The sequence below is a fragment of the Lissotriton helveticus genome, chromosome 2_1 (genome assembly GCF_964261635.1).
Source record: "Lissotriton helveticus chromosome 2_1, aLisHel1.1, whole genome shotgun sequence".
Classification (NCBI taxonomy): Eukaryota; Metazoa; Chordata; class Amphibia; order Caudata; family Salamandridae; genus Lissotriton; species Lissotriton helveticus.
This window is the reverse complement of record NC_136059.1, coordinates 1,446,114,088-1,446,139,912: the sequence shown is the minus strand read 5'-3', so window position 1 is coordinate 1,446,139,912 and position 25,825 is coordinate 1,446,114,088. Positions and strand designations below refer to the sequence as shown.

General features: G+C 45.7%; 1 protein-coding gene across 1 annotated transcript in view; it reads left to right on the top strand.

The window, feature by feature from the left end:
• The first annotated feature begins 571 nt into the window (after positions 1–571).
• The window catches only part of KCMF1 (potassium channel modulatory factor 1), a 251,875-nt gene continuing 226,621 nt past the window's right edge, over positions 572–25,825 (top strand). Inside the window, exon 1 of the mRNA XM_078676369.1 lies at positions 572–827. Within this exon, the coding sequence (XP_078532495.1) occupies positions 812–827 (16 nt within the window). The 5' untranslated portion in view covers positions 572–811. The remainder of the gene's footprint in view (positions 828–25,825) is intronic.

Genomic DNA, 25,825 nt, shown 5'->3' with positions numbered 1-25,825 from the left:
TCCTTACGAACCTCGTCTCCCTGCTTTCTTATATTAATAAGATGCAGGCCTAGAGCCCACAACACAACTTAATTAAAAGTGAAACATGTTTAAAAGAGCAAACGTATTAAAGTCATTGAGGTAAGCCATTTGAGGTGGGTAAAAAAAGGTTTGCAAAAGGAATGTACAGATCGAAGTCTATGGGCGCATTTCATCTGTTAGGTGGATGATAATATTCTTAGTTACCGACACCATCCAAATGATGGTGTGCTGTCAGGCCTAGAGGATCAGTGTGTACAATTGCGTTAGGAATCGAGGCGGTGGGGCGCGGTCCTGGCGTGGCGGTGTCGAGGGTCAGGGAGACGGTGTGGAGTTGCTAGATGAGAAGAGGGACGCTCCGACTGAAAGGGCGGCCGGGTGAGGCCCCGTTCTTCAGATTTGGTAGAGAATACGTGTATCGCGGCGGTGCAGTGTGAGAGCGGTAACACACACGCTACGCCGAGAAGCCGGTAATCCGGCTTGTGAGCTCAGAGATGGGCTGTACGGAGGAGCGTCCTCCCCCTCCCCTGTGACCCGGCAGGCCGCGTCGCTCGCACTTCCTCTTCCTCTGGCCGGGCTGCCTGTGACACAGCGGCGGAGGCGGGGCTGACGGCGCCGAGAGCGAGCAGGGCCTGCGAGCACCGGCGGCGAGCGCGGTGCGGCCGTGAGACGGAAGAGAACCGGCCTTGAGCCGCCCTCACCCCCCAGCGGCCTTTTGTTTCCGGGCTGCTTTCTGAGGTGCTGGGGAGCCCCGGGGAGGAGCAGCGCTGCCCGGCGCTCGCAGCGGCCTAGGATGTCCCGACATGAAGGTGAGTTACGTAGGGTTGGTTGGTGACACTCGCCGTGGCTAGGGGGGAAGTGTCGGCTCCGTCCGAGGGTCCATTGCTTTTGAATGTTAATGTCCGCCCCAGCGGCTCGCTTTTAGACAGCGGGTGCGCGAAATTGGGATTGAGGTTCCATCTGTTCTAGTGTGTTTGTGGGGATGCCGGGGGTGGGCGATTTTGAAGGGACAGTAGTTCCCGACAGGTGTTGAAAAACGACACTGAACATTCAGTACCTCACACTCCATAAAATGTAGAATCCCCTCCCCCCCTTTAGAAGTCCCGTCGTTTTTGAGTGGGCCAACCTCCGTTCCACCACACCATAGCGTTTATTTGATGATGGTGGCCTACCTACGTGGATTTTCGACCTACCTCCCACCCCCTTCCCGCAAAGCACGCACACGCCTAGACATCCCAGTAACACGCAAAATAGGAAGAGGTGGAAGGCCCATTCGATTGGGCTAAAGCTTCCTCATACTTTAAGTCTTTGGGTAGGCATTGGACCTTCTTGTGTCCGGGGTCTGCACAGTATACGCCTTTAGCTCTGTCAGAGGGGGCAGCATTATAATCTAGCCAAACAAGTTTAAATATGAACAGTTTCGTTAAGTAACTCCAAGAGGATAGGGTCGGACTGCAAACCAAGGTCAGTCCAAGAAAAACGTCAAAACAGAGAATGCTCGAGTGCCTGATTAGAATGGGGCAAAACATAGTTTGTTCAAGGCACCCCCACCCTGCTCTGAAAGCAGGTCTCAAGCCCGGGAAAGGCAGAGTGTCAGAATGGAGAGTCAGACCCAGGAACTCATATCGCCACTTGTTGGTTATATCGTAATACAACGTTGTGAAATTTGTCATGCCTGCTCAACAGTACCGTGACAACAATGGTAGCAAAATTGTTTCTTCACCAATGAGTGTGATATGCACATGTTCTCTGTCTTCAGTCATTATTATGGATGCCTTGTAACTTGTAATCAGCCATTTTCTCTGGCTGTGCTGAGGCATGCACTTTGTTTATATGCAACAGAAGATGGCAGGTCAATAAAACCCAACCCTCGGGGTGCCCTTCGTGCCGAAATCCCCAGGAATCTATAGGCCATGTTTTCTTTGCCTGCCCGGCTTATGCCAGACCTAGCAATGGTTGAAACCGGTGTGCAGGCTCCTAGAGACATCAAACTCCAAAGAAGCTTTAAGAATTTTAAAATCTGATGCCAGCCCCGTTTTTGTTGCCTGTGCAACAGCCACATTTTTGGGCCAGTTTTGGGCAATCAGGAGAGCTCAGTTAGTATAGCCAGCCACTGTATGACTAAGAAGTGTAGTAGACCACAATTAGTTAATGGGGCTTGATTCCACCCTACGCTTTCTAATTTTCAACTATTTGATTTGACTGTATTTTATGTATTTTAAATGAAAGTTTTAACAGTTGTCTAATGTTTGTAAGGGTGCTATTAGCCACTAAAGCAAACTATTTGTATGTACACGAGTGTACCCTAGAGGGCCCTAAGTTTCAAATAGCATCCGTTTTATTCAGTTTTAGACTTTGTTGTACGCTGTTCATCATTTTCTACCTTGTGGTTGTTCTTCTTTTATGGTTCTTGTAACCAAAATAAAGAAATCTGATGAAAAGCATCAGAAGATGAGTAGATAATTGCTATCCTGTTGATGAATGATATATATACCGGTTTAAATGGAGTCGTTCTGTTATGCATGTTGTGGGTGCACCATGGCACTGTTGGTTGGGCAGTGCTTCGTGTACTCCTTGGCTCGTGCTGTATTGTGCAAAGGATGATATAAGGGATCTTATTTTTTTGGGAACAATTTCTATTGGGTTTTTAAACAAGCTCTAAGGAAAAGGTGTAGTTTACAGTATAATACATTGGGAGCTTAGCGTATATGCAAATAGGAGCAAAGTTTGCAGGTCCAACAGGTAAGTAAAGCGAGGGACAAACAGTTTACAACATGCATTTGGGTATATGTAGGAGAGATTTTTGGGTGTACACAACAAAAGGGAGAGTACATATCCTCGGATAGTGAACCACCTGAGACACAGATACATTTGTGTGTGGGCAGGGCTAGATAGTTTACTTTAGATGGAGTAGTATAGCACGCTATGAATGAGCGAAGATGAGAGGGGGCACAGCAGGTATTGTCTGGTATTGTTGAAGCGCAGTAGCCGCTACAGGGGAGATCATGAGATCGTTTCTAGGGTGGCACAAAAACTCTTAAGAGAAGGGTAGCCCTGTGAGACGAGATGAGTTGTTTGTGGAGACCCCGGACCTCATAGCTGAGGGCGTCTTTTTCCACCGTGCCCCATTTACTGCCCACGCCTTACCAGGCAGCCAGAGAAGGGGTTGCCGAAGAGCGTCACTCCAGGCTGAAGGTACGTTTTGTCAAGGAGGACCACCAGGGAGGTAAAGCGAGTGCGCACCTGGTCCTTGTGGGATTTGTGTCGCTTAAAGATTGCCACTGAATGTCCCTCCCGAGTGTAGATGTCCGTGTGCTCCATGGCCTGACATAATGTGTTTTTTACTCGTTCCTAGACGTGTTGAACTGGGCAGGACCATATCATGTGTTGCAGGTCTGCGCCTGGGACCTGACAGTGCGGGCAGTGAGTGTCTGCTTTCGGAAAGAAGTGATTACTTTGGGCCAGAGTGAAGTAGGCGCGAAGCAGCATGAAGAGTTGTAGGTTTTTGAACCGTGAGTTACGCAATGCTTTTTTGAGAAATGCTAGAGAAATCTCACACTCTTTATCATGCAGTGCTCGCCCAAACTCCTCCTCCCATTTGTGCTTTAGTTTCTAGGTGAAGGAGCCTCAGCTCGTGCATGGCTTTATACAGCCAAGTGATAAGGTGACGGCCAGGGCCCATTGTGAGAATCGCTTGCAGCACACAAGGTGGTGTAGGTTCTGATTCAGTAGCCTTCCATGGGGTTCAGCATGTGTGAGTGAGTTGCCAATGGAGAAGGAATTGCCCTGGGGGTAGATCATAGTCTGCTACTAACTGGTCAAATGCAAGGAGCTGACCATTGAAAAAAGTTCTAACGATTTGAAGACTGAGTGTTGCATCCTGGGGGCGATGTGTCGGGTGAAGGTACAAGGAAATTTAGGAAGTCTGAAAAGGGTCAGAGCAGGAGCATATACTGGGGTTGTCGGCGACATGCAAAGTACTCTGGTCGTGCAACCCAGAGCCGCTACCGCCTGTAGGGGTGGTGAGGGGGTGGAACTGTTTTTGGTAGAAGGAGGCGGTGAATTGCGGAGAGAGCAGGTCTCTCCGACATACCTCCTGGCTGTCCAGCCGAATGGCTATTGCAGCTGTGCCACCAGAAAATATGCTTCAAATAATGGGAAGCCCAACCCTCCCCGGTGTATTGGGAGCTGCAGTTTTCTAAATGCTACTCTGCATCGACCAGTGTCCCAGATAAGATCGCCCAACAATGAGTTGAGCGCTCTGAAGAATGAGCGAGGTTAAATTACAGGGAGATTAGTTAAGTGGTAGAGCAAGCGGGCTGGATGATGATTTTTGCTAGTGCTATTTTACCTATTGTGGCCAGAGGCAAAGATCGCCAGAAATGCATTTGCGCCTTAATGCCCAATCCTGCCCCCCGAAGGTCCCCCTCAAATATTTCCCTTGGGGTGGGGTAGAGGCAGATGCCTAGGTAGCGAGTAGCTGTTGCTTGCTAGTGGAGAAGGGTAGTGCCTAGACATAAGCGGCTGGTCAGGGTGCAGTATGGCCAACTTATCCCAGTTTACTCGAACCTGCAGCTGAAGGATACTTGTTTAGTGTGTTTTGAAGTGGGGAAAAGGTCCGAGGTGACGTCCTTCAAGTAAATGAGGAGTTTGTCGTTGTACAGGGACACTGTGTGTGTCCTGTCCTCTAGGGGTATTCATCACACATCGCCCCTGCGCCGTAAGCGTACAGCAAGAGGCTTCATCGCCAAGGCGAAGAGCAGTGGTAAAAGGGGACACCCCTATCTTGTGTCTGTCCTGACCTGAAATGGGGCTGAAATGAGGCACCCTAAGTGGACTCGGGAGGTCGGGTTTGTGTAGGGGACCCGAGTGTATGCAAGGAGTAGTGAACCGACTCCAAGCTGGGTCAAGACCCGGAAAAGATAGCGCCATGCTAATGATTCAAAAACCTCTCTAGCTCTAATATTAGGCATGCCACTTGTGTGTAGCGTCCCTTAACAAGGTCTTGTACATGGAACAACCGGCGGATATTCTGGGAGGTGCTGTGTCCTGGGACGAACACATTTTGGTCTGCATGGATAAGACTGGGGAGCACCTGGGCATACTTGTGCACCAGTATTATGCTCAGTATTTTAGAATCGGCCTATAGGATGGCAATTGGTCGATACAATGTTGGTTGTGTTGGGTTTATTCCAGGCTTTGCAATGGAGACCAGGAGCGATTCCCGAAGCGTATGAGGGAGTTCACCCGCTATCAGTAAGGGTTGCTTGCGCGACATAGCACTGTGGATGAACTCCAATAAATTAAAGCTTAACGCTGGGAAGACAGAAGTCCTGTTCTCTGGTCAGGGCCCAGTGCCAGATTCAGATTTATGGTGGGCGTCATAAATGGGACTACCACCTTCCCCTGCCTCTTGTATTCGAAATTTAGGGGTGAGATGGGAGTCTGACCTGTCCTTTACAGCCCAAATACAGCAGGTCTCTGCAATTTGTTTTAGTAAATAAAAAAATCTCCGGAAAATGTTGCACTTTTTACCGGAAGATTGCTGCAAATCAGTTGTACATGCCACAGTTACATCTAGGCTAGATTACGCTAATGGCCTATATCTTGGCCTTCCTAAATACGCCATTTACCGCCTTCAGATGATACAGAATGCGACTGCGAGACTGGTTTGGCGTATACCATTTCGACACCATGTCTCTCCGCATCTACAGAAGCTCCACTGGCTTTCAGTGGAGAAAGGAATTATATTTAAGGCCATGACGTTGGCCTATCAGGCTCTTAACGGTAAATGCCCTGGCTATCTGATAGAAAGACTGTGTCTCTACAAGCAAAATCGTGCGCTGCGATCTAAATCTCATCAATTGCTGCGCACAGTACATAAGCTATGATAACAAATCAACATTGGGGAGAGGAGTTGGCCTAACGGCTAGGGCGGCCGACCTTGAATCTGGGGAACTGCGTTCGAGTCTCGGCAATGACGCTGAACATCCTGTGATTCTGGGCAAATCACTTAATCTCCCCGTGCCTAACAAAAAAGAATGTGTCCTAATGTAATACAACTGGTGCTATGTAAAGCACTCCGATACCCGATTTGGGTCGAGTTTGCGCTATATAAAACTGTAAAATTAAAAAGTAATTAAAAGGAAAAACAGTTTAAAAAGAAAATCACCAATTCGATCTTAGCATTTTTCAGACTTTTTTTTACATGAAAGACCACCATACAAGAGGGGAACAAGAAAAAATATGAGTGTGGCTCAATAGTTGCAAGTCACAGAACAGTGGTTGGTTTTCTGGTTCTAGAGGTGTTTAAATAAGCCGCAAAAGAACACAAAGTGCATTACACTTTGCTGCAAGCTAATATGTCGGCAGGGATTTAAAATAGTAAAAGATGTCCACAGCTTATGTAAGAAATTTTAAAAATCCTTTACCCCGACCTGAATCGACAAAAGATTAGTTTGTTAGTGATGAGTTTCTGTAAGATCTGATGAAGGGCTTTATTGAGAACCTCTAACAAAATCCATTGGGCTGTAAAGAGGTTTGAACAAGCTTTCTTTTTGCTAGAAGCTGTGATACCTCTAAATCTACCAGTCTGGCCTGGTCCAAGGAGGAGGACATAGGTCTGGGTTTTAGAGGTTGGGTCAGTGTACCATAAAATTCTATCTGATAACCTCTCACCATTTAGAGAATGCATGCATCTGTGGAAAGAGACTCCTGATTGCTCTAAAGCTGCATCAACCCACCCCCACCTGTAACCCTTTCAGGTTCTATACTCTCACCTTGTGAGCTGTTGCCATTGCCTCTGGAACTTCCTCGAGCACCCCTGCACAAGGGGTATCATTTTGTAAGATAGAAGTTTGCAAAATTATAGGAATCTTGCTACTGGCAGCGATGAGAATCGGTCCCTCTGCCAGAGTCTTGCTGGAAATTGCGGCTGGTCGAGCGTTCCCTCCCACGACTGAATGACAAAAACAGGAGGTGTAAAAAAGGGATTTATCAATGTTTGAGCTTTGTCTAGTGAAGGGAATGTATTGACGAACATGCTCAATTCACGAATGTATGGATCCTCAAACAGGTTACCTTGAGCCAACACGCCAGCTTCTGAAGTAGAAAGCTCACCTAACTTGGAATCTATCTTAATTAGTAATGACCTGCATCGTCTGGTAGAAATTGCGCAGTTGGCGTTCCTCAGAAAGATGATGGCTCTCTGGGCCCAACTGCATAGAGTGTCGAGGGGAGATAAGAGATCCAGATGCTTTCACATCTTCGGCCATATCCATGAGCTGGCCTTGGGCCCTGCCATGTCCAGTAGCTTATTCTGCCAGGAGCAACAGGACCTGTCTATGCGCTTCTTAGAGTCACAAATAAACTTTGCGGAAATGTGGCCATTTTGCTGTCTATCGCAGGTGTGGAGGCCACATTGCCCTCCACCGATGGTCTGGGGCATTCTGCCCAGAGGCAGCCACTCACTTATTTTTCAAGGGATTTCCTTAACCTACTCGCCATATAGGCAGCTTCTTTGGGTGCTGGACACCATACTGCTGAACGTGGATGTAGCAGGTCGTCTGGGTTTAATAGTTCCACCTCAGGAGCTTCGCTGTATTTGCAGCGGGGTCAAGGACGGGAAAGGGAGAGATGGATGGACACCTTTGCCTACCGGAATCCCCATCTCCATCTGACGTATTAGGAGAGTCCTCACCATCTCCTGCGTTGGGCTGGGGGAGAGGAAGTGGGACCACTGAGGTGTTCAGAACCTGCAGCATGTTCTGTGGGGACTGAGAATCAAGACGCTCAAAGGTGTCGAGATAGACTCCTGGTTCATTTGGCTGTTTGCGCTTCTCAGAACTATGCTTAGCCTACAGTCCTGGAGGTATGGGGGCACTATGCCCAGAGGTATGTTCCTTTTGGTCAAGGGGGCTCAGGCGTTGCGCCTATAATGAGAAATTTTCCTCTCCAGGGGGCCTACCACCTATGTTTTAGCCCTGAAGATGGAAGCATCCATTACATGACGAAAATCATCATCATCATCTATGCGGGGAGGTATGGGATGTCTTCCTCCTCCATAAAATCTTCAGTGCCCTCAAACTCCTCCATGGATTGGAGTCTAATAGATTACGTAGCAATTAGTGTCAAGCAGAAAGAAGCCTGTCAGATTTATTAGGATCCCTCTTGGAGCTTTATTGATGCACATCAAGGGTTTCTGGGACCTGCACCCTCACTTTTCTAAGGGGAATTTCCGCCTGTGAATGGTCCCACAAATGTACCACGTGAGGCTGTCTTCTCAGCGCTGTGGTTGTCTGTCTAGATGGGGTGGCTCCAAAGAGCTAATGTGTGAGTAATACTGCGAATGCAAGGCTGACCAGGCCTATTGTTTCCCCTGATGACTATTGCAGCTGGACGCTATTCACTGCACTCTACGAGTGACGCTGACACACCTGGCCTGCCAGGGGGGATTGAGACGTGCTGAGTGCGGATGACAAACGGTGTGTGGGCCCCCTATCTGTCGGTGGACCGCACTGGAGCTGGCGGCACAGTGCGACCATGTAGGAACGTGAATATTCCTGTGGTCGGGAAATAAACCAGTTAATCGCTGTAATACAGAGCATAAACCAGGCACAACAAGTGTATAGCATAAATAAATGAACCAGCGGGCTATTAGAAACTTTGCGCGTTACAAAGAGACACGAAGTAAACAAGACTCTTATCTTCTTGTTGCTGGAGCAGCGAAGAAAGAGGACGGTAGAGAGGCGACGACAACTGTTATAGGAAACTCCAGCCCTCTGATTGGATGAAATGTTTCTCTTTTTTCCCCCAAGGGCTCATGGGAAATATAGTTTGTCTGGAAAATGTTTAATGTTAAACTCTGCTGGAGGAAAATAAAGTGATGAAAGAAAAGCTAATCCTCGCCTTCAGGTCCTGCCAGAGAATCATGTTTTTGATTGCATTTTTTTATTAACAGATCTTAACTTCAATGTTGAAATAAGTCTAGACATATATAAACATTGCCCGATTAATCGAATAATTGTGAAAAGTTTTTTGGGGCCGTGTTTTTTTCCCACAGCTATGGTGCGGCATTAGAAAGTTCGAAGACCCCTGCACTAAGTGATGCAATATGCATACATTTCAATCTGTGCACTGTATAGTTTTGTTAATTAAAAGATATCTGTGTAAATGTAATGGTCATTTCAATTGAAAATGTGTTGTCTGTAAAGGCAGTGTGCTACCATACCATACTTATTCTGATCATGCCACTCCATACCATTCCAAGCCACTGCACTCTGCAGCACTCCTCTCTGTCACTTCACACTATGCCTCTCTACTCTACCCTGTACCACTTTGTAATGTAGTTCCAACTAATTCGTAGGACCTGCACGTTTGTTTGCACAATATTAACTTTGGGTGAGGGGCTTAGACTGATTCCGGGCACCCCCGCAGGATTTGTTGGCCTAGAGGCCAGCTAGCTCACAGATCCACTTTAAACTCCCCCTAACCTTACCAGGGAGCGAATGGTTTCTGGAAACCACTGAACACGACAACCCTGACCCCTCAGGGATCGTGGAAACAGATCAGAATCTTTCGCTCAGTCACTTGAGCTTACTAGTGCTCAGAGAAATATACAGAATACACAGTAGGATGTTTTCAATATATTTATTGAACCAACAATATTCTTGTATAAAATACATGAGCCGCGATAATCAGTAGACTAAAGCAGATAGAAGTGATTACGAGGACCAGAAGAGTAAATAGCAGGTACAGCTCTACCATGGTGCTAAATCAGTGTAAATAAATAAATAAATGCAGGCACATAAACAAGGCAGTAATCAGGCGTCCTCCTACTATGCAAACTACTATCCTAAGTTTATCTAGAGCATGGGTACGCACAAACTTTATCTATGGGGGGCCAAAAGTACAGTCTGGTTTGTGGCCGAAGGCTGCACCGATGGGCCGGCAGGTGGGGGCAGGGTTAGGTGGGGCAGGGTCAGTGGGGGCGGGACTGCTAGAGTCAAGACAAATCACCACCTTTTCAAAACATTACTTGAAAGGGCTATATTTCAAAGGCAAATGTAACTGCAAAGCTACAAGGAAGCGCAAGAGGGTTGGTTAAGTCTAGACTGTAGTGTAATGTTGCATGTATTCACTTGCATTGGTTCTCTGCTTCCCTGCGCCTACTTTGACTTTAATGCATTCAGAATTATCTATTGCATCACAGTGGGCAATGGGCACAATGCTCATACTCACTCCCACACACAAGCATGCAAACACATGTTCATAGACATGCACTTGTGTATATGCACATACTCGCATACATACACACAGTATTTGAGGCATTTCAGTTTTTTTTTACACTTAACTCCCACTGCCAGGGGCTGCATCTCCCCTCCTGTGCATGGCTGGAATACTGCTGGCAAAGTTACTATTGGCATTCAAAGGAGGAGGGAGATAAATATGTGCTTCTCTCAAGGAAATGGGTGAGGGAGAGATTGTATGTGGTTTGCGTAAGCAGGGTAAGGAGGCAGAGAGGACCAAAGATTGAGTTTTGGGCATTTAACAGAAGAAGCCGAGAGGGTTAATGGATGTGCTTTGAGCAACTGTGGGGCAGAAAAGGGGGCGTCACATGTTCTTTCTGGATGTAGGAACGGAGACGATGGGAGCCACTGAGTGGGCCTCAGAACCTGAGAGAGGAATGGAGATGGTCATTTGATGTGTTTCAGTTTATACAGAAGACTAGGGGGGGGGGCATTGTGCATGCTTTTGCAGGTAAGATATGGAAGGGCGGAGGGGTCCTACATTGTGCTTGACAGCCAATTGAGGATATGGAAGGGCTCCATTGTGTGCGCTTACGATAACTTTGAAAAGGGAGCAAAGGGGCCACTAAGTGTACTTCAGGTGGCTGAGAGGATGGTAAAGAAAGGGGATAGACAGGAGTGCCTCAGGGGCCGGCTAAGGATAGTTGGATTAGAAATCTTTGGGGGTCAGAAGAGGTGGAGGGATGGGCAGGCTCTCGTAGTTCCCATCTGTCAGACTCTTCCCTTCAGGTGAAGGTAAATACCTGATAAATTCTGATAAATGCAGACTTCAGTAAAGAACTCAAAATTTTGCAGTACAATTCGCCATTTTCTTGGGCATACTCGGAATATGCGGCTTGTCACTCATCTGATAAGTGCCCCACAGGGCCGGTCCTGGATATGGGCGAGCTGAGCACAGGCCCAGGGCGCCAATATTCTGAGGGGTGCAGCAGGTAGCTACCTGACAATGTCATGCAAACAGCAGCTCATTCATCCCACCTGGTCTCAATCGGTTCCAGATAAAGGCTTTGTAATCAGCCCTTAATGTACCTCAGTGTAATAGTTAGCACCCTAACAATCCCCTGCCCTCCCCCATCTTCCACATGCCTCCAGCCGTGACACCGCAATGACCTGCTGCCCAGGGCACTGTCTCGGTCAGTTCTGATGTAGGGCCGGCCCTCCTTCCGGGTGTTGATATTTACCAGGCTCAGTAAATACCCCACCACCACCAGCCTCACTCATAATCAAGTCCAATTTAGTCTTGAAACAGAGGTATTCATCACAAATGGGAATTTAACTCGAAACCATAGCCAAATTTTGGTTTGCACTGGGATTGGAAATCTGATGAAATGCCACCCCAATATGCATTAAATTTCAATACATGCAGTAGTATGGGAAGCATCAAACACTCATGTTGTTCCTAATTTTCCGTAGATAAACTTGGAATAAGGGTATTTACCGTATCCATTAGAGGCTCTCCCATAATGAGGAGAAGCGTGGCTCAGTGGTTAGAGGCGGCAGACCCGGAAGCTGAGATCGACCGTGGACCAGGGTTCGATTCCCCGCCTCGGCGGGTCTCGGGCTCAAAAAAATTCCACGGACTCGACAATTCTCGCTCCGGTGCCTACTCGACTCACGGGGTCACACTCTGCGACTCTGGGCAATAGCTTGCTTAATCTCCACTACAGCCCCTCGCGGCGGGATGCCTGGCTTTCACCCTGTGGACACCCTGCCGGGGTTTCTCACAGGGGAATACCAGGACGGGTTCCCTAAGCAAGCGCCAGGATGCCCTTTGGGTGACAGGTTTGCGCTATATAAGTACACCTACATTTACATTTACATTTACATGAGGGTCAGGGTATATTATCGAAATATAGAAGTGCATGTCTATTACGGTTAAAACAGAATCAATGGTCGCCAGTGTAAACCTAGACAAACATTATTCTGCAACCATCATTGAAGAATGGCATTGATAATGACCTAATAAAAGTATACCTTGACACACAGAGTTCAAAGCACCTTCAAATGGAAAGCATGTTGAAGTCAGAACCTTTAAAGCGTTTTCCGAGCTTTGGACTGAGCACCAAGCTCGTTATGGCTGGTTGAGTAAGGTGCTACTCCTTTTCTGTGTATGGCCGGATGACCGTGATCAGTGATGTGTCAACTAAAAGTTATGTGAATTGATAATTTGCGCTAGACCCTGACTACATACAGCAGCATGTAACAGGATTTTATGAGTGGAATGATCTGCGAAAGGCATATGAAGGAAAGCTTTGCACTTTGCCTATACAAACTAGAGTGTTTTGCTAACTGCAAGGTTGTTAAAGCATGGCTTCCGGAAGAGAGGGTCTGATTCCTGAAAGCACGGTGAAGCAGAAAACATTTTGAAGTGAAAAGCAAGTAAATGGAATCCAGTGGCCCCTTTAAAGTGAGCTGTGAATGTGCAACAACTGACTTTAAAGGGGCCTTTGCTTCCCTCCAGTGCCAGGTGTGCAACGTCACCGAGGCGCTCGAGAAACACAAAAGAGGGCTGCTGGAGAATAAGCAGGGAAGTTATGTTATGTTATGTTATGGGTAATTTTGTAGCGCGCTCAATTACTCAGGAGTATCCTGGCGCGTAAAAGGCAAAGAGGCATCAGAAAAGAAGAGGAGTTTAGACTGTCATTTTAAAGAGGTGGGTTGTAAGTGCTTTCTTAAACAGATTGAAGTTCTGAGTGGCACGCTGCACCGGAGGGAGAGAATTCCAAACAGCCGTCTTAACAGCAATCGAGTGTCCACCAAGGCGCGTGCGTTTAAAGCGGGGAACAACCAGCAGATGATGGAAAGCTGACCTTAGAGAACGATTAGGTACGTACCGGGAAAATCGTTTCCTCAGATACATCGGTCCCTGATCGTTGATGGCTCTATGGACACAAGTAAGGGATTTAAACAGAATCTACTGGGCTACAGGAAGCCAATGCAGGTCGCGCAGATGTTGGCGGACACTGGACTTCCGTGAGATGTTAAACAGAAGTCTGGCTGCTGTGTTCTGAATAATTTGAAGACGATTGGTTAGGTAGGCCAGGATGCCAATGAACAGGGCATTAGCGTAGTCGATTCCGGAAAGAATGAGTGCCCTAGCCACTGTTTCTCTGGCCGTCTTTGGAAGTAAGGGGAAAAATCTCCGGAGAGATTTAAGAGTGCCGAAGCATCCACCGGTGAGTTTTTTTTATGTGCTCATTGAATATTAAGTTTTCCCCAAACCAAACCCCTAAATTCTTAGTAGGTTTGCCCTCAGAATTGGGGGGATGAAAGCCCGGTGGCCACAAAGATTCTCAGAAGTTGGGGGGGAGTTGACCATAGAGTGAAATTTCCGACTTATCTTCATTGCACTTTAATTGGGCAAGAGCAAGCCAGCTGAAGACTGAGGAAATGCAGGTCTGGACCCGTGAAGTGTCCAGATCCTTGCCAGGTCAGGTGAAAAGCAGCTGCGTATCGTCGGCATAGTTATCACGCACATGTTCCAGCAGCCCTCTATTGTTTATACTGAGCGTCTCGGGGAGCCCGGCTGCTACAAATGTGGTTTGGTGAAAAAGGTCCGTGGGCCATCTACGAAGGTCTGGCGGCCCGCTGGCCGTACTTTAAGTACCACAGATCTAGAGGTCTGTAGGTGTAGAGTCAAATCTCTCAGAGGGACGATTCAACCCCATTATCTGGTGGGAGAGAATGAAGGACCCTGTCTTGGTCACGAACTGGACACCCCCACGTGATGTCAGACCGCTGCATGGTGAAGTCTCAGCATGCAGAGACCCTCTGTGTCAGCTGAAGTGCCTCCTCTGCTGATCTATCTGGATGCTCCTTATTTGTAATACAAAGCAGCCTTGCGATGTACGTTGTAGATTAGCAATGTAATGGATATATAGATAGCTCTGTCGCCCCGTGAAGGAAGATAGAACGACATTTGTAAATAGGCCTTGTACATGATGTTCGAGGCATCTTGATAATGTTGTGCGAAGCTAGATGTGTAAACAAAGTAGTTTGAGAGAATCTAATCCATCATTGTCATGCATGCAAATATGTGCAAAAGTTCACAGCAGACATGGTATTGTGAAAAATAGGACAATGTAAGAAATGAGCAGCTTCGCTACATGGACCTAACCTGGGAACATAACACCTGGGAACATAACACCCACTCCTCATGCTAAGGGTCGATATCTAAAAAGCCAACAGGCCATAACTCAAAATTTATATGAAAAAAATTCTGAAAACCACTTTTAAAATCATCTAATGGCAGGATTACCTTTAAAGTATCCATAAAAGCCTTTAAAAACCATTATAGTATTTGAAATCCCAAATACTCAGAAAGCCACAGTAACTAGAAAAATAAAGCAAAAGCTGTTGGCCCATTTTAGTTTTCTTTTAAAAACAAACTAAATGGTTCCCACCACATGGAAAAACCAATTATTTGTGTTCTGAGTGTAAGACGCAACAATGATGTTGCTAGCGACCGCAGACGAAGTTCCCAGAGGCGCACCTCGAAGCAAGTGTTTAGAGCAAAGGTAAATCCATCCAGTTCCCAAAGCAGCCACTGAGTTAGGGACTGCATCCGGGAAGCGTATAGTAGAGCCGGTGTCCATTTCGATAGGAGACAAAGCTCGAAGAATGCATTCATCAGCTATGGAATACATTGGGGACAACGATACCCATGGGCCTTTAAGAGGTCAATCAGTACTTCAGAGTCCAGTGGCGCAACCGATTGAGATCCTAGTCATAGATCAAATCTGCATTTGTGGCACTGTAGCACAAGCATTGCTGTCTTCATTCCATGTTGAAATGGGGCATCCATTGCAGAGCAGAAAAATTGAAATCAGGATGCCTGCCACAAGCAGCAGGCCAAGCATAAGCCTTCTAAAATTGTTTCCCCAACATAGAGTGCATGAAAGATGGTAGAACTCCAAAAATGGTCTTAAAGTTGCTGACCAGTCCAGAGCCAATACATTTTAAAAAGTGCACTATTCACTTTGTATCAGAAATATTAAAGATATGGTGAAACAGCTCTCCAAAATGCAGCAGGAAGTTAGTCTGGAATAGTGTCTGTATCTCAGACGAGGACCTTGCAACCTGGAGATCAAACGTCTCTGGCTAAATTAAAGGCCATATCCTTTTGAAAAAGCATGGCTTTCAGTTTGCTCAGAAGATCGAAGCATATTTTGAAAACATTTATCGAAAGCCGTAGCATTGCCTCCCTCAGTACGGGCAGGTGGAAACAATATTTGTGTGCAATAAGTAACAATGGTCTAAACTGTCACCAGAAAAGCGCTGCCTGTTTCCATTCCACAGCAACCTTGATCATTCAGCTTCAAATAGCTCCAATTTGAGAGCAGCTTGAAAAACGAATGAATCACGGCAGCCAGGGAACCCTTTAGATAACAGGACAAATTGGCCACTGAAGCATTGCATGCCCCATGAAGAAAAATGTCCTTGCAAACTGGGGACCCACTTAAAGCACCCTTACAGTCAACACCACTAAGGAAATGTCAGTTGAGGCCGCAACTAGCCAACACTTTACCTAGTGACAATCCAGCATGACTTGGCGGTAAATTCTTGCCCAATGCACATTAGAAGTAAGTTCATTGCCAAAAATCCACCATTCAAGACCAAAATCTGATTTAGGGCCTGACAAACTAAAATTAAAACAGTCCAGGCGGGCAGGCACATCTGAACATTAAATGTTTACTTAAAATGTGCTTATCACCAAGTCACAGAGACCTGTTCCCATACATGCCAAAGTTCTCTGAGTTGTAAGTAGTAGGATTTTACAAGTTTTCAAAATCCTAAATCGGTAGGTATAACTAAGATCTCGCCAAACTTTACTCATGCAACCACTTGCCCCAACAACACCACAGTAAACTACAGCACACTTCATAGGACCTATGTCAGGGGGCCGTTTTTCTTGAGACCCAGATGACCCCATGAGAAAGAAATGCAGTTCAACTGAGGGACCCCCGAGCCAGCTGCAACCATACTTTCTTCAGAGAAGAGGGTATCCGCAAATCCAATGCATGCCACTAAGATACAGTGTGGCCGCTGGTAATTTTCCATCCACTCATAGGTGCTGTCCCTGACCCCCAGTAGGTGACATCTGACCCCACACAGACGGTCAATAGGAGACCGCTTATGAAGTAGGTATCATGCACCTGGATACCACTCATTAATGCAATGTTCACCATAGGCCATCAAATATACTGAACACAATTTATTGTTTTAGGTGCTCCCACACTACAATGTCCTGATAAAGACCCCAGAATGAGGCGTGACTAACCCTTATACCCAGCGGGGTCGAAACGTAGACTACTTCATACCCTCGCATCATAGGATCAAATGAAATTGATTAATCTGTCCTATGTGTGAAGAGCTTTAGGGAACTACGGATCATTTTAGACTGTAAAGGTCTACTTGGATTGTAACGTGATTGTGTTATTGTCACACTACCTTTACCCACTCATCTACCTTATCACCCCCATCTTACCCAAACACCCTTCTTCACTGAGAGCACGATAAAAATATCTAAAAGTTTTAAGGCGATATAGATGACTTTGAATCACAAGAGTTATTCATGTACTTTGGTTTTTTGGAACCAGGAGTTTGGATTTATACTTTTGGAGCTGTGGAATTTGCTTTGAATTTCAAAAGCATTATGGTTTATGATTTTGTGTTTCCTAAATAAATACTGTTGATGAACTATGTCAAATCGATTTGTGGTGAACTTTTGAAATTTTGAATTTCTGAATTTTTGAATTTTTGTAATGCTTTTCATTTGAGATAAACTGAATAAACACTGACCCCTCTTAAACGTACTTTTGCCACTAAGATACAGTGTGGCCGCTGGTAATTTTCCTTCCACTCATGGGTGCTGTCCCTGACCCCCAGTAGGTGACATCTGACCATCTAAAGCAACAGAATGATACAAATTGAAATAGCAGGCTGTGATGAGTTCAGGCCTCAGCAAGGCCCAAAGGTACCGAAAGGGTTCGCCCTTCTGTGTACAAAGTCCTTAGACTTACAAATGAAGTTGGCAAGGAAACTGGAAATACAAAAACATAGTTTAATAAACCTTTAAAGGTGGTGATACAACCTCCACAACACTTCTACAGTATTGTACAGAGTAGCACACTGAATACAAGCACATGGCCCCTTTTATACACAGTGGAAGGGGTTCAGCTTACAGCTTAGACAGAGGTTACAACCACGTAAGGACATTTCCAAATATATCAGTGGGTGGAGCTAACAGTATTTCTAGAACATGGGAGGGCTATGCTAATAAGGAACAACTGTTACTTCTGCTGAGCATGCGCTACACTCTCAAGAAGGACTAATAATAACTGTTGCTAGGTAGAATCCACAGTGTAACTGGCAGAGAGGTAGGACAATCAGAACATTGAGCACATGGCAATGTAGGGCATGAAAATGGTGGACTCGAAATACAAAATGAAATCCCTATACTAGATATTTGGACTGATGCATTATGGCTTCAGCTAATGCTTAATAATACCGCTGTTTTATTTACAACAGACGACCCTTTCAGCGTTAGCTGAAGCCATTCCATTTCATAGGGTAGTCATTAAACTCATCTTGAATGTCAATGCTCATAATGTTAGAAATCTCTTTAGTTAGACTCTTTTGATAAGCAGCTTCGGAAACAGCTTTCTTATTGGGTATACAAGAGGTAATGCAAAGAGAACATATCATAGGACCACATTGAATACACATACAGCAAGTAAAAAAAATTACTACTATTATACAAAGGCCAGTGAGGATCTTCCAACCCCATGTAGTAAATAAGGTCCAAAACCAACTAGAGAAGGTCCATGTACCATTATCTACATGTATGTCAGCAGCTATTTTATGCAGTTTATTTATGGCATTATAAACAGAAGGCGAGTTGTCTGGGATGAAGACACAACAGCTACTTCCAATAAGTCTACAAGCTCCTCCTTTTTCTGCTAATATGACATCTAACACCATTCTGTTTTGCAGGGCAACAATTCTAGTAATTTGCAACTCTTCAGTTACGTTTCCTAGTGCTGCAGCAGTTTGGTTGGTCACTGCCTCTACAACTCTAGTTAATCTTCTTATCTTTCTACTGTTTAGGGCAGCTCCAACAAAAAAGAATAACCCTAGGTTAAAATCTACATATTGCTGCAAACTAGTGTCGGTCTGGTCCACATCATCGATAGATAAAGTACGTTTGTATCTATTCACAGTGGCATTATTCAACAATTTCAAGTCTTTATGATAAGTGGCAGGTGCTAAAAACACTGGTGGTAATAAAAATGATACATAGCATACTCCTGACCAGCCAGCTGGTAATCGATAATATCCTCTATTACCGCATACAAAATATGTATTATGGGATGCTAAAAATGTGCTATTATTCAGACCATCTATATTTAAGACTTTAATACAATCACTAACACCTACAGGGATGTTCCCAACACTTTGTACGCATAAGTCCGCTTGTGCTTGTGCAACTGAGATCACAAATTTTTCACTTTCGACAGTGTCTCTAGTGTTCGTAAAAATGTAGGGAGTAGACTCATTGTCCGGTCGATATTCTTCCCACTCCCATATTGTTCCATTGGCTTGTGGATAGCCTTCTTTATTCTGGTGACATTCTTTGTTTAGTCTAAAAAGTAATCTTCCAACAGCAGGCTTTCTTGTGGCAAATAGAAGAGTATACCAGGCACGACAAGAACCATTATGAGAGAAAGGGAGAGGTATAAACGGTGTTCCCCCCTTTTTCTGGTGCGCTGGCATCATACCACATATCCAGCAATTTGTTTCATTTGTAGCAGTGTGGGTATGATGTAGCATCTGAATGAAGGTGTTATTTACAAAGGACAAGCGGTGTTTTGATTCCTGATAGGGGAGCGTATAAAAGAAATGCTCCTCTGGCACCGGTGTAGAAACCACATATAGATCACAGGCAGGAATTACATCCTCAACAAACCACGTGATAATGGCAACAACTGCCACACTAGCAATAAATCCGAAGGCGCAGATCACTTTCTTTCTCTCCATGTTGAACAAATGTCTCGCAAATCTTCCTGAAACTAAAAAAAAAGGCTGTCAGAACTCTTCCCCCAAGGCGGCTGTTGTTTTCTTCACCAACGGGCCAAGACGGGTGTCACTACTCTAATGCAAGGCTGATCCCCCCCCCTTGCCTCATCGGCTCTCCGTTGCACCAACCAAGAGGCCGTTCTGACAGCAGTCTAAACAGCAGAAAACTTCTTCCTGGGTCGAAGGTTGTATTTTCTTACTCCAGAAGTCGTCGGGTCCGGGAAGAACTCCTCTTGCTCATCAGGTACCACAGCAGGGCCTTTCTCTGTAGTCAGGATTTCTCGATGGTCAGTCAACACGGCAGGCTCCACCAATCCGGGTTGCACTCTGCGACAATGAAGGGAGTGAATCCAGTTCTTCCGGTTGGTCACTCGGACGGCCGTTCTTGTTGCGAGCAGAACCTGCTCGGGACCGCACCATCGGGGCTCCAGGCCACTCGTCCTCTCGAACGCCTTGATGAGGACGAAGTCACCGGGTCGGAGACTATGACCCTCACCTGTGGACCGGTCAGGGAGTGCTTCTCGAACCTGTTGATGAATAGAAACCAAGTTATCAGTTAATTGTGCCAGATAGTCATTCATCAATACACAAGGTACATCATATACGGAACTTGGTTTAGGCACTCCCCAAATATTCATGGGACGACCAAACACCACTTCATACGGTGTAAGGCCGGTTCGGGAGTGTGGTACTGATCTTATTGACAACAATGCCAAAGGCAAAGCGTCGGGCCAAGTCAGAGAAGTGGAAGCCTGGATCTTTGCTAGTTTAAGCTTCAGTGTTCCATTGTAGCGTTCCACCAAGCCAGCCGACTGTGGATGGAACACTGCATGAAACTTCTGTTTTATCCCCAGACCTCTCAGAACGTACTTGATAACGTCTGCTATAAAATGAGGCCTGTTATCACTCCATAATAGTCTACAAACACCATACCTAGGGAAGAACTCCTTAAGTAGCACCTTTGCTGTAGTCATTGCAGTATTGTCCTTAGTAGGGTAGGCTTCAATCCATTTACTGAAAGCACACACCACTACCAAGACGTACTTTAGATTATTACAGCGTTCAAGTTGGATATAGTCCATTTGCAGGACTTCAAAAGGTGCAGTAGGTATTTTAAATCCTCCTGCTGGAGTCCGTGTTCCTTTCCCTGGGTTGTATTTAAGACAGATCATACAGGTCTGTACCACTCTCTTGGCCGTGCTAGCAATCTCTGGATGCTCCCAAACTTGCGCAAGCAATTTCACAATCGCTGAAGCTCCAACATGTGCTAGCCCATGTGCCATTTGAACCATAGGTTGGACAAAAGCTGTGGGCAACTTCCACCTATCCATTTGTTTGTTGCGCCAACAACCTTCATCATCCAGTTCTCCATTTTCAGACCATTGCTCTCGTTCTTTATCAGAAGCAACTCTCTGTATTTCCCTCACTTCTTTCCTAGCATCATGCCATCGTTCTGCTTGTGACTTCACAACATACATTGAAGTGGAGTCAGGTCTCATTGCAGTTTCTCGTGCTACTTGGTCAGCGAAAGCATTTCCTTGCCCTACTTTGTCAATAACTTTCTTATGTGCACTGCATTTCACTATAGCTATCTTCTTAGGAAATGTCAGGGCAGTCAAAAGATTGTGCACCAGTTCTCCATACATAATTTGTGTTCCGTGTGATGTCAGAAAACCTCTTTCCTTCCAGAGCAGGCCAAAGTCGTGCGCTACTCCGAAAGCATAGCGGCTATCTGTATAAATATTCACACACAACTCTGCACTAAGCTCACATGCTCGTGTCAATGCTATCAGCTCCGCTGCCTGGGCTGATTTCTGTGGTATGCGTGCTGTTTCCACGATAGTATACAAAGTAGTGATGGCATATGCTGCCGAAGTCGTACCATCCGGTAGCTTCAGGCAGGAGCCATCCACCCATAATTCTCCATCTACATCTGAGAAAGGCGTATCCTGGAGATCGATACGACCCTTTGTCTGTTCCTCAGTCACAAAAATACAATCATGTGCTTCTTGTGCCTCAGGCTGAGTCGTCAGGAATGGTAACAATGTTGCTGGATTTAACGTAGCACATCTCCTCAATGTGATATGGGGAGCCAGCAACGTTAGTTCATATCCGGTCAGACGGGCACTTGTTAAATGCTGCGTCTTTGTTTGATTCAAAAGGGCGTCAACAGCATGGGGAACCAACACTAACAGCTTGTGAGATAACACTATTCCCTCACTCTGACGTATTGACACAGCTGTCGCTGCGACCGAACGAAAACACCCCGGCAATGCCCGAGCGACAGGATCGAGCAATGCCGAGAAATATGCACACGGACGCTGCCTGTCCCCGTGCATCTGTACTAACACAGATGACGCACATCCATCTCTCTCATGTACATATAATGTGAAAAGTTTCGTGTAATCAGGAGTGCCTAACACTGGTGCTGAACAAAGGGCCTGACGTAACTGTTGGAAAGCGTTTTCACATTCATCTGTCCAAGGAAGGGGAATTGGAGTGTCTTTTGTCAATAGCGCTAACAGTGGTTTGACTATATGTGAAAACCCCAGTATCCACTGCCTACAAAAGGACGTAAGACCCAAAAATGCTCGAACATCTTTCTGTGTAGAAGGTGTTGGTGTGTCCAGGATGGCTTGGATACGATCTGATGTAAGTGCACGCCCCTCCTTAGACAAAAGGTGGCCTAGGTAGGTCACCTTAGGTCTACAGAATTGCAATTTCTTCTTAGATACCTTATGATTGTGAGAAGCCAAAAAGGAAAGCAAAGACAACGTACAAGTCTCACATTGCTCAGGGGTGTCAGCAGCCAACAAAATATCGTCGACATATTGAATAAGCACTACCCCCTCAAGCAAGACAAAGGAATCCAACTGTCTTTTCAATGCCTGACTGTAGATACTAGGGCTCTCAGTATAGCCCTGTGGAATTCTACAAAATCTATACGATCGATTATTCAAAGTGAAGCCGAAAAGGTAACGGCTATCAGGGTGAATAGGGATCGAAAAGAAGGCGTTCTTCAGGTCGACAACCGAGAATGTTGTCGCTGTTGGTGGGACCAAGGTAAGGAGTGTCGTGATGTCAGAAACAACAGGGTATTGGGGCACCACTATCTTGTTCACCTCCCTCAAATCAATAATAAATCGATATACCCTAGTATCAGTGTCCTTCTTCAAGATTGGTAAAATAGGACTGTTACAAACATTGTATGGGACTTCTTCCACCACCCCCACTCGAATGAGATCCTGCACAATCTGTATGAGCGCCTCCTCACCCTCCTGTGAAATCCTATATTGAGGCAGGCGTGGCAACACAGCTCCCTCCTTTACACTAATGCGAACCGGGGGAATGACCATCTGTCCCACATCAGTGTCTGAAGTAGCCCACAACGTGTGAGGTAAAGAGGCTAATGCAGCACTTTCAGCGACCATACACACTCTCTCTTTTGCAGGGTAATTGTCATTTAAAATCACGCGTACTCCTTCAGGGGAGCAGCGGATTGTGGCTCTAAAATGTTTCAGCATGTCTAGACCCACAATGTTGTCAGGCGTGTTTGAGGAAAGCAAGAATGGACATGGTGCTGTAAATTTGTCGACATGAAATGCAAGGGGTTGGGATAATGGGCTAAGAGAAGGTGTTCCATCGAACCCTACAGATGTGATCGTTAAGCCAGACAGGGGAGCCCTCGGAACCAATTGTTTAGACAAAGCGCTACGAGTAGCCCCTGTATCAACCAGAAACTGATCAGTAGAACCCAAAACATGTGCTGTAACATAAGGACCCCTCTGATCTACTGGTACTTCAACTGATTCCTCCCCCCATCCTACGCAATCCTATGCATATTGGGAATCATGACTTTCGGGGTGCACATAGTCAGACATCTGATACTGATTTCGTCTATCAAAGGTATTAGACCCTCCTTGTTGTTGCTCCCTAGATTCGAATCTAGCCCTGTCATTTAGGTTACCTCGTGGTCCAGAAAACCCCCCACGATTTCTCCCAAAACCTCTACCCCGTCCCATAGCCCTGTGTTCTCGCGCTAAAGGACACTCATTGGCCCAGTGGCCTCGTTGCTTACAATATGCACATTGATCTTTAGCCAAGTCTGTGCGGTTATATGTAGAATCATAAAAACCCCGACCACCTCTATTATTTCCTCTCTGGGGTGGTCCATACACTTGTGCTAACATAACTTTTGTTTTCAAATCCTTAGATTTCTTATCTTCATTACTTTTTGCTTCTAGTTCCTGACGCTCGTAATACTGAGCCATTGTCAGGAGGGATGCCGGAGTCGAAGTCGTCCAGGAGCTTTCACTCGCTTTCAACCGAGCTGCTACTCCTGGTAATAAATTCGAAACATATTTGTCTACAAACAGATGTCGACCCGTGTCATCCGTCAGAGACTGACCACTGAAATCGTGAAAAGTTTCTTCAAATCGCGTAAAGAAGTCAGAAACTGATTCATCTATCTTTTGCTTGCAAGATGCTAACATAGTCCAGTCAATCTTTTTAGGGGGAATAATCGTCTTTAATTTAATCAAAATAGCAGCAGGGAGGTCTAGAATGAGCTGGGGTGGTTTCTGCGCAGGTTTCCTAGCTCTGTCCTCCTCCTCAATGTCTTCCCATTTAGCTTTAAACGTCACTAAATCATCAATTTTCCGTACTGATCTCCACATGTCAGGGGGTAATATAAGACCAAAGAATAAATCAATGTCAGCTAATGTCATAGTACAAGAATTCAAAGCCCCCTCAACTTCCTCATAAAAGGCAGCAGGATTTTTCCGTGGGTCAGGTAACGCTTTCTTTAAGGCCATAACATCCGCTCTATTCCAAGGAGTATATACCCAATTATAGATAAAATACCCTCGGGCATCAGCTGAATCTTTATCTGAACTAGTACCCGCTCCTTTAGGAGGAACATACAAAGGCGCTGCCTCTCGCATAGGTTTAACATGCACAATATCGACCTTATCTGAAGAAAAGATAGGTGATTGTTTCCCGTCGCCACTCAAACCCGTCTCTTTGTCGTCCACCGTCTTTTGTCGCTTTTCTTCTCGTAACCGAGACGCCTCATCCCGCAATACGAATAACCGTCGAACTGCATCAGCTGCCTGGGAAGGAGAAAAGAGACCTTTACGCAATTCTTTCTTATCTTGTATTATGTCATCAGGTTCAAGAACAGGAGAATATTTTCGAAAAGCCCCGACTACTTCATCAGAAAAGGTTTCAAGAAAATAAATTTTTTCCCTGTCCGGCCATTTTTCAAGAGACAACAATATTTCAGCAAGAGGAATTGTACCCTTAAGAATACGATAAGAAATTTGTCGGAGCTCCGCCATACGATCAGATGTTAGCTTAGACCGCGTGTCTACCTTATCTTTAAATGATCCAGAATCCTCATCTTCCCCTTTCGGAGCAGACGGGCCAGCATACGGAGGCGGAGAACGATCTAGTAATGAAAAATCATCATCAGCATTATTAAGGACAGGATAAAGAGGCCGACGAATGGGATATTGGCCAGATATCTGCAATCTACGTTCCTTTTCCCGTTTTTCTTCCGCATCTTTTTGTTCACGTTGTCTCATTTCTTGCGCCTTCTCACGCACATTCTTCCTCTGCTCTTTCTCAATCAGCGCATGTTCACGTTTCTCACGCTCACGTACTTCTTTCACCCACATTCGCACACTCTCAAACATATCTTGTCTCGCTCGGCGCTTACACAGGCACTGTTCCACATACTCAATTTTGCGCACATCAAACGAACCATACAAAGGCCATCTCAACTCAGGATCCTTCTTGGTATACTTCCTCCACAATGTGCTGTACATTATAGGGGAAAGACCAAACTTAATATACATGTCCCTATTCGGCGTCCCTTCTGGGGGAGCCGGCTGCGATTCTTCAAGACTTAACCGGTTTCCACAGCAGCACCACTTACGTAGTGCGCTAAAAGCAGACATGCTAGAAATATTGTGAAATACACAATATTATACAGAAAAATGGCACTTAATCGTTGCGCCGCTCACAACCATATGTTGGAGAAAAATCTCCACATTGCCTACCTATATGTGTTGCAACGCATATATACCCATATTCATAATCATAATATGATCGATCATCCAAACATCTCCATATCCATATCCATATCCATAAGCCACAGCAAGCGTATCCTAAAACTGCCTTGCTAATCACTGGCTACCATAAACACTCACAGTAATTACCATACATTGGTCCTTACCAAGCACGAGCGTCCAGATTCCACTTGCCAAGTTCCACAATTTGCTCAAACAGCTTATCCACAGCAAACCGACAGAAGAGGTCTCAGTCGAAGACCGGCGCCACCCAGATGGTCAGATCGGAAGGAAGGAAGAAATACCTCAGGATGCCAGGACTAAAGACGCCGCTGGCAGTGATCACTTCCC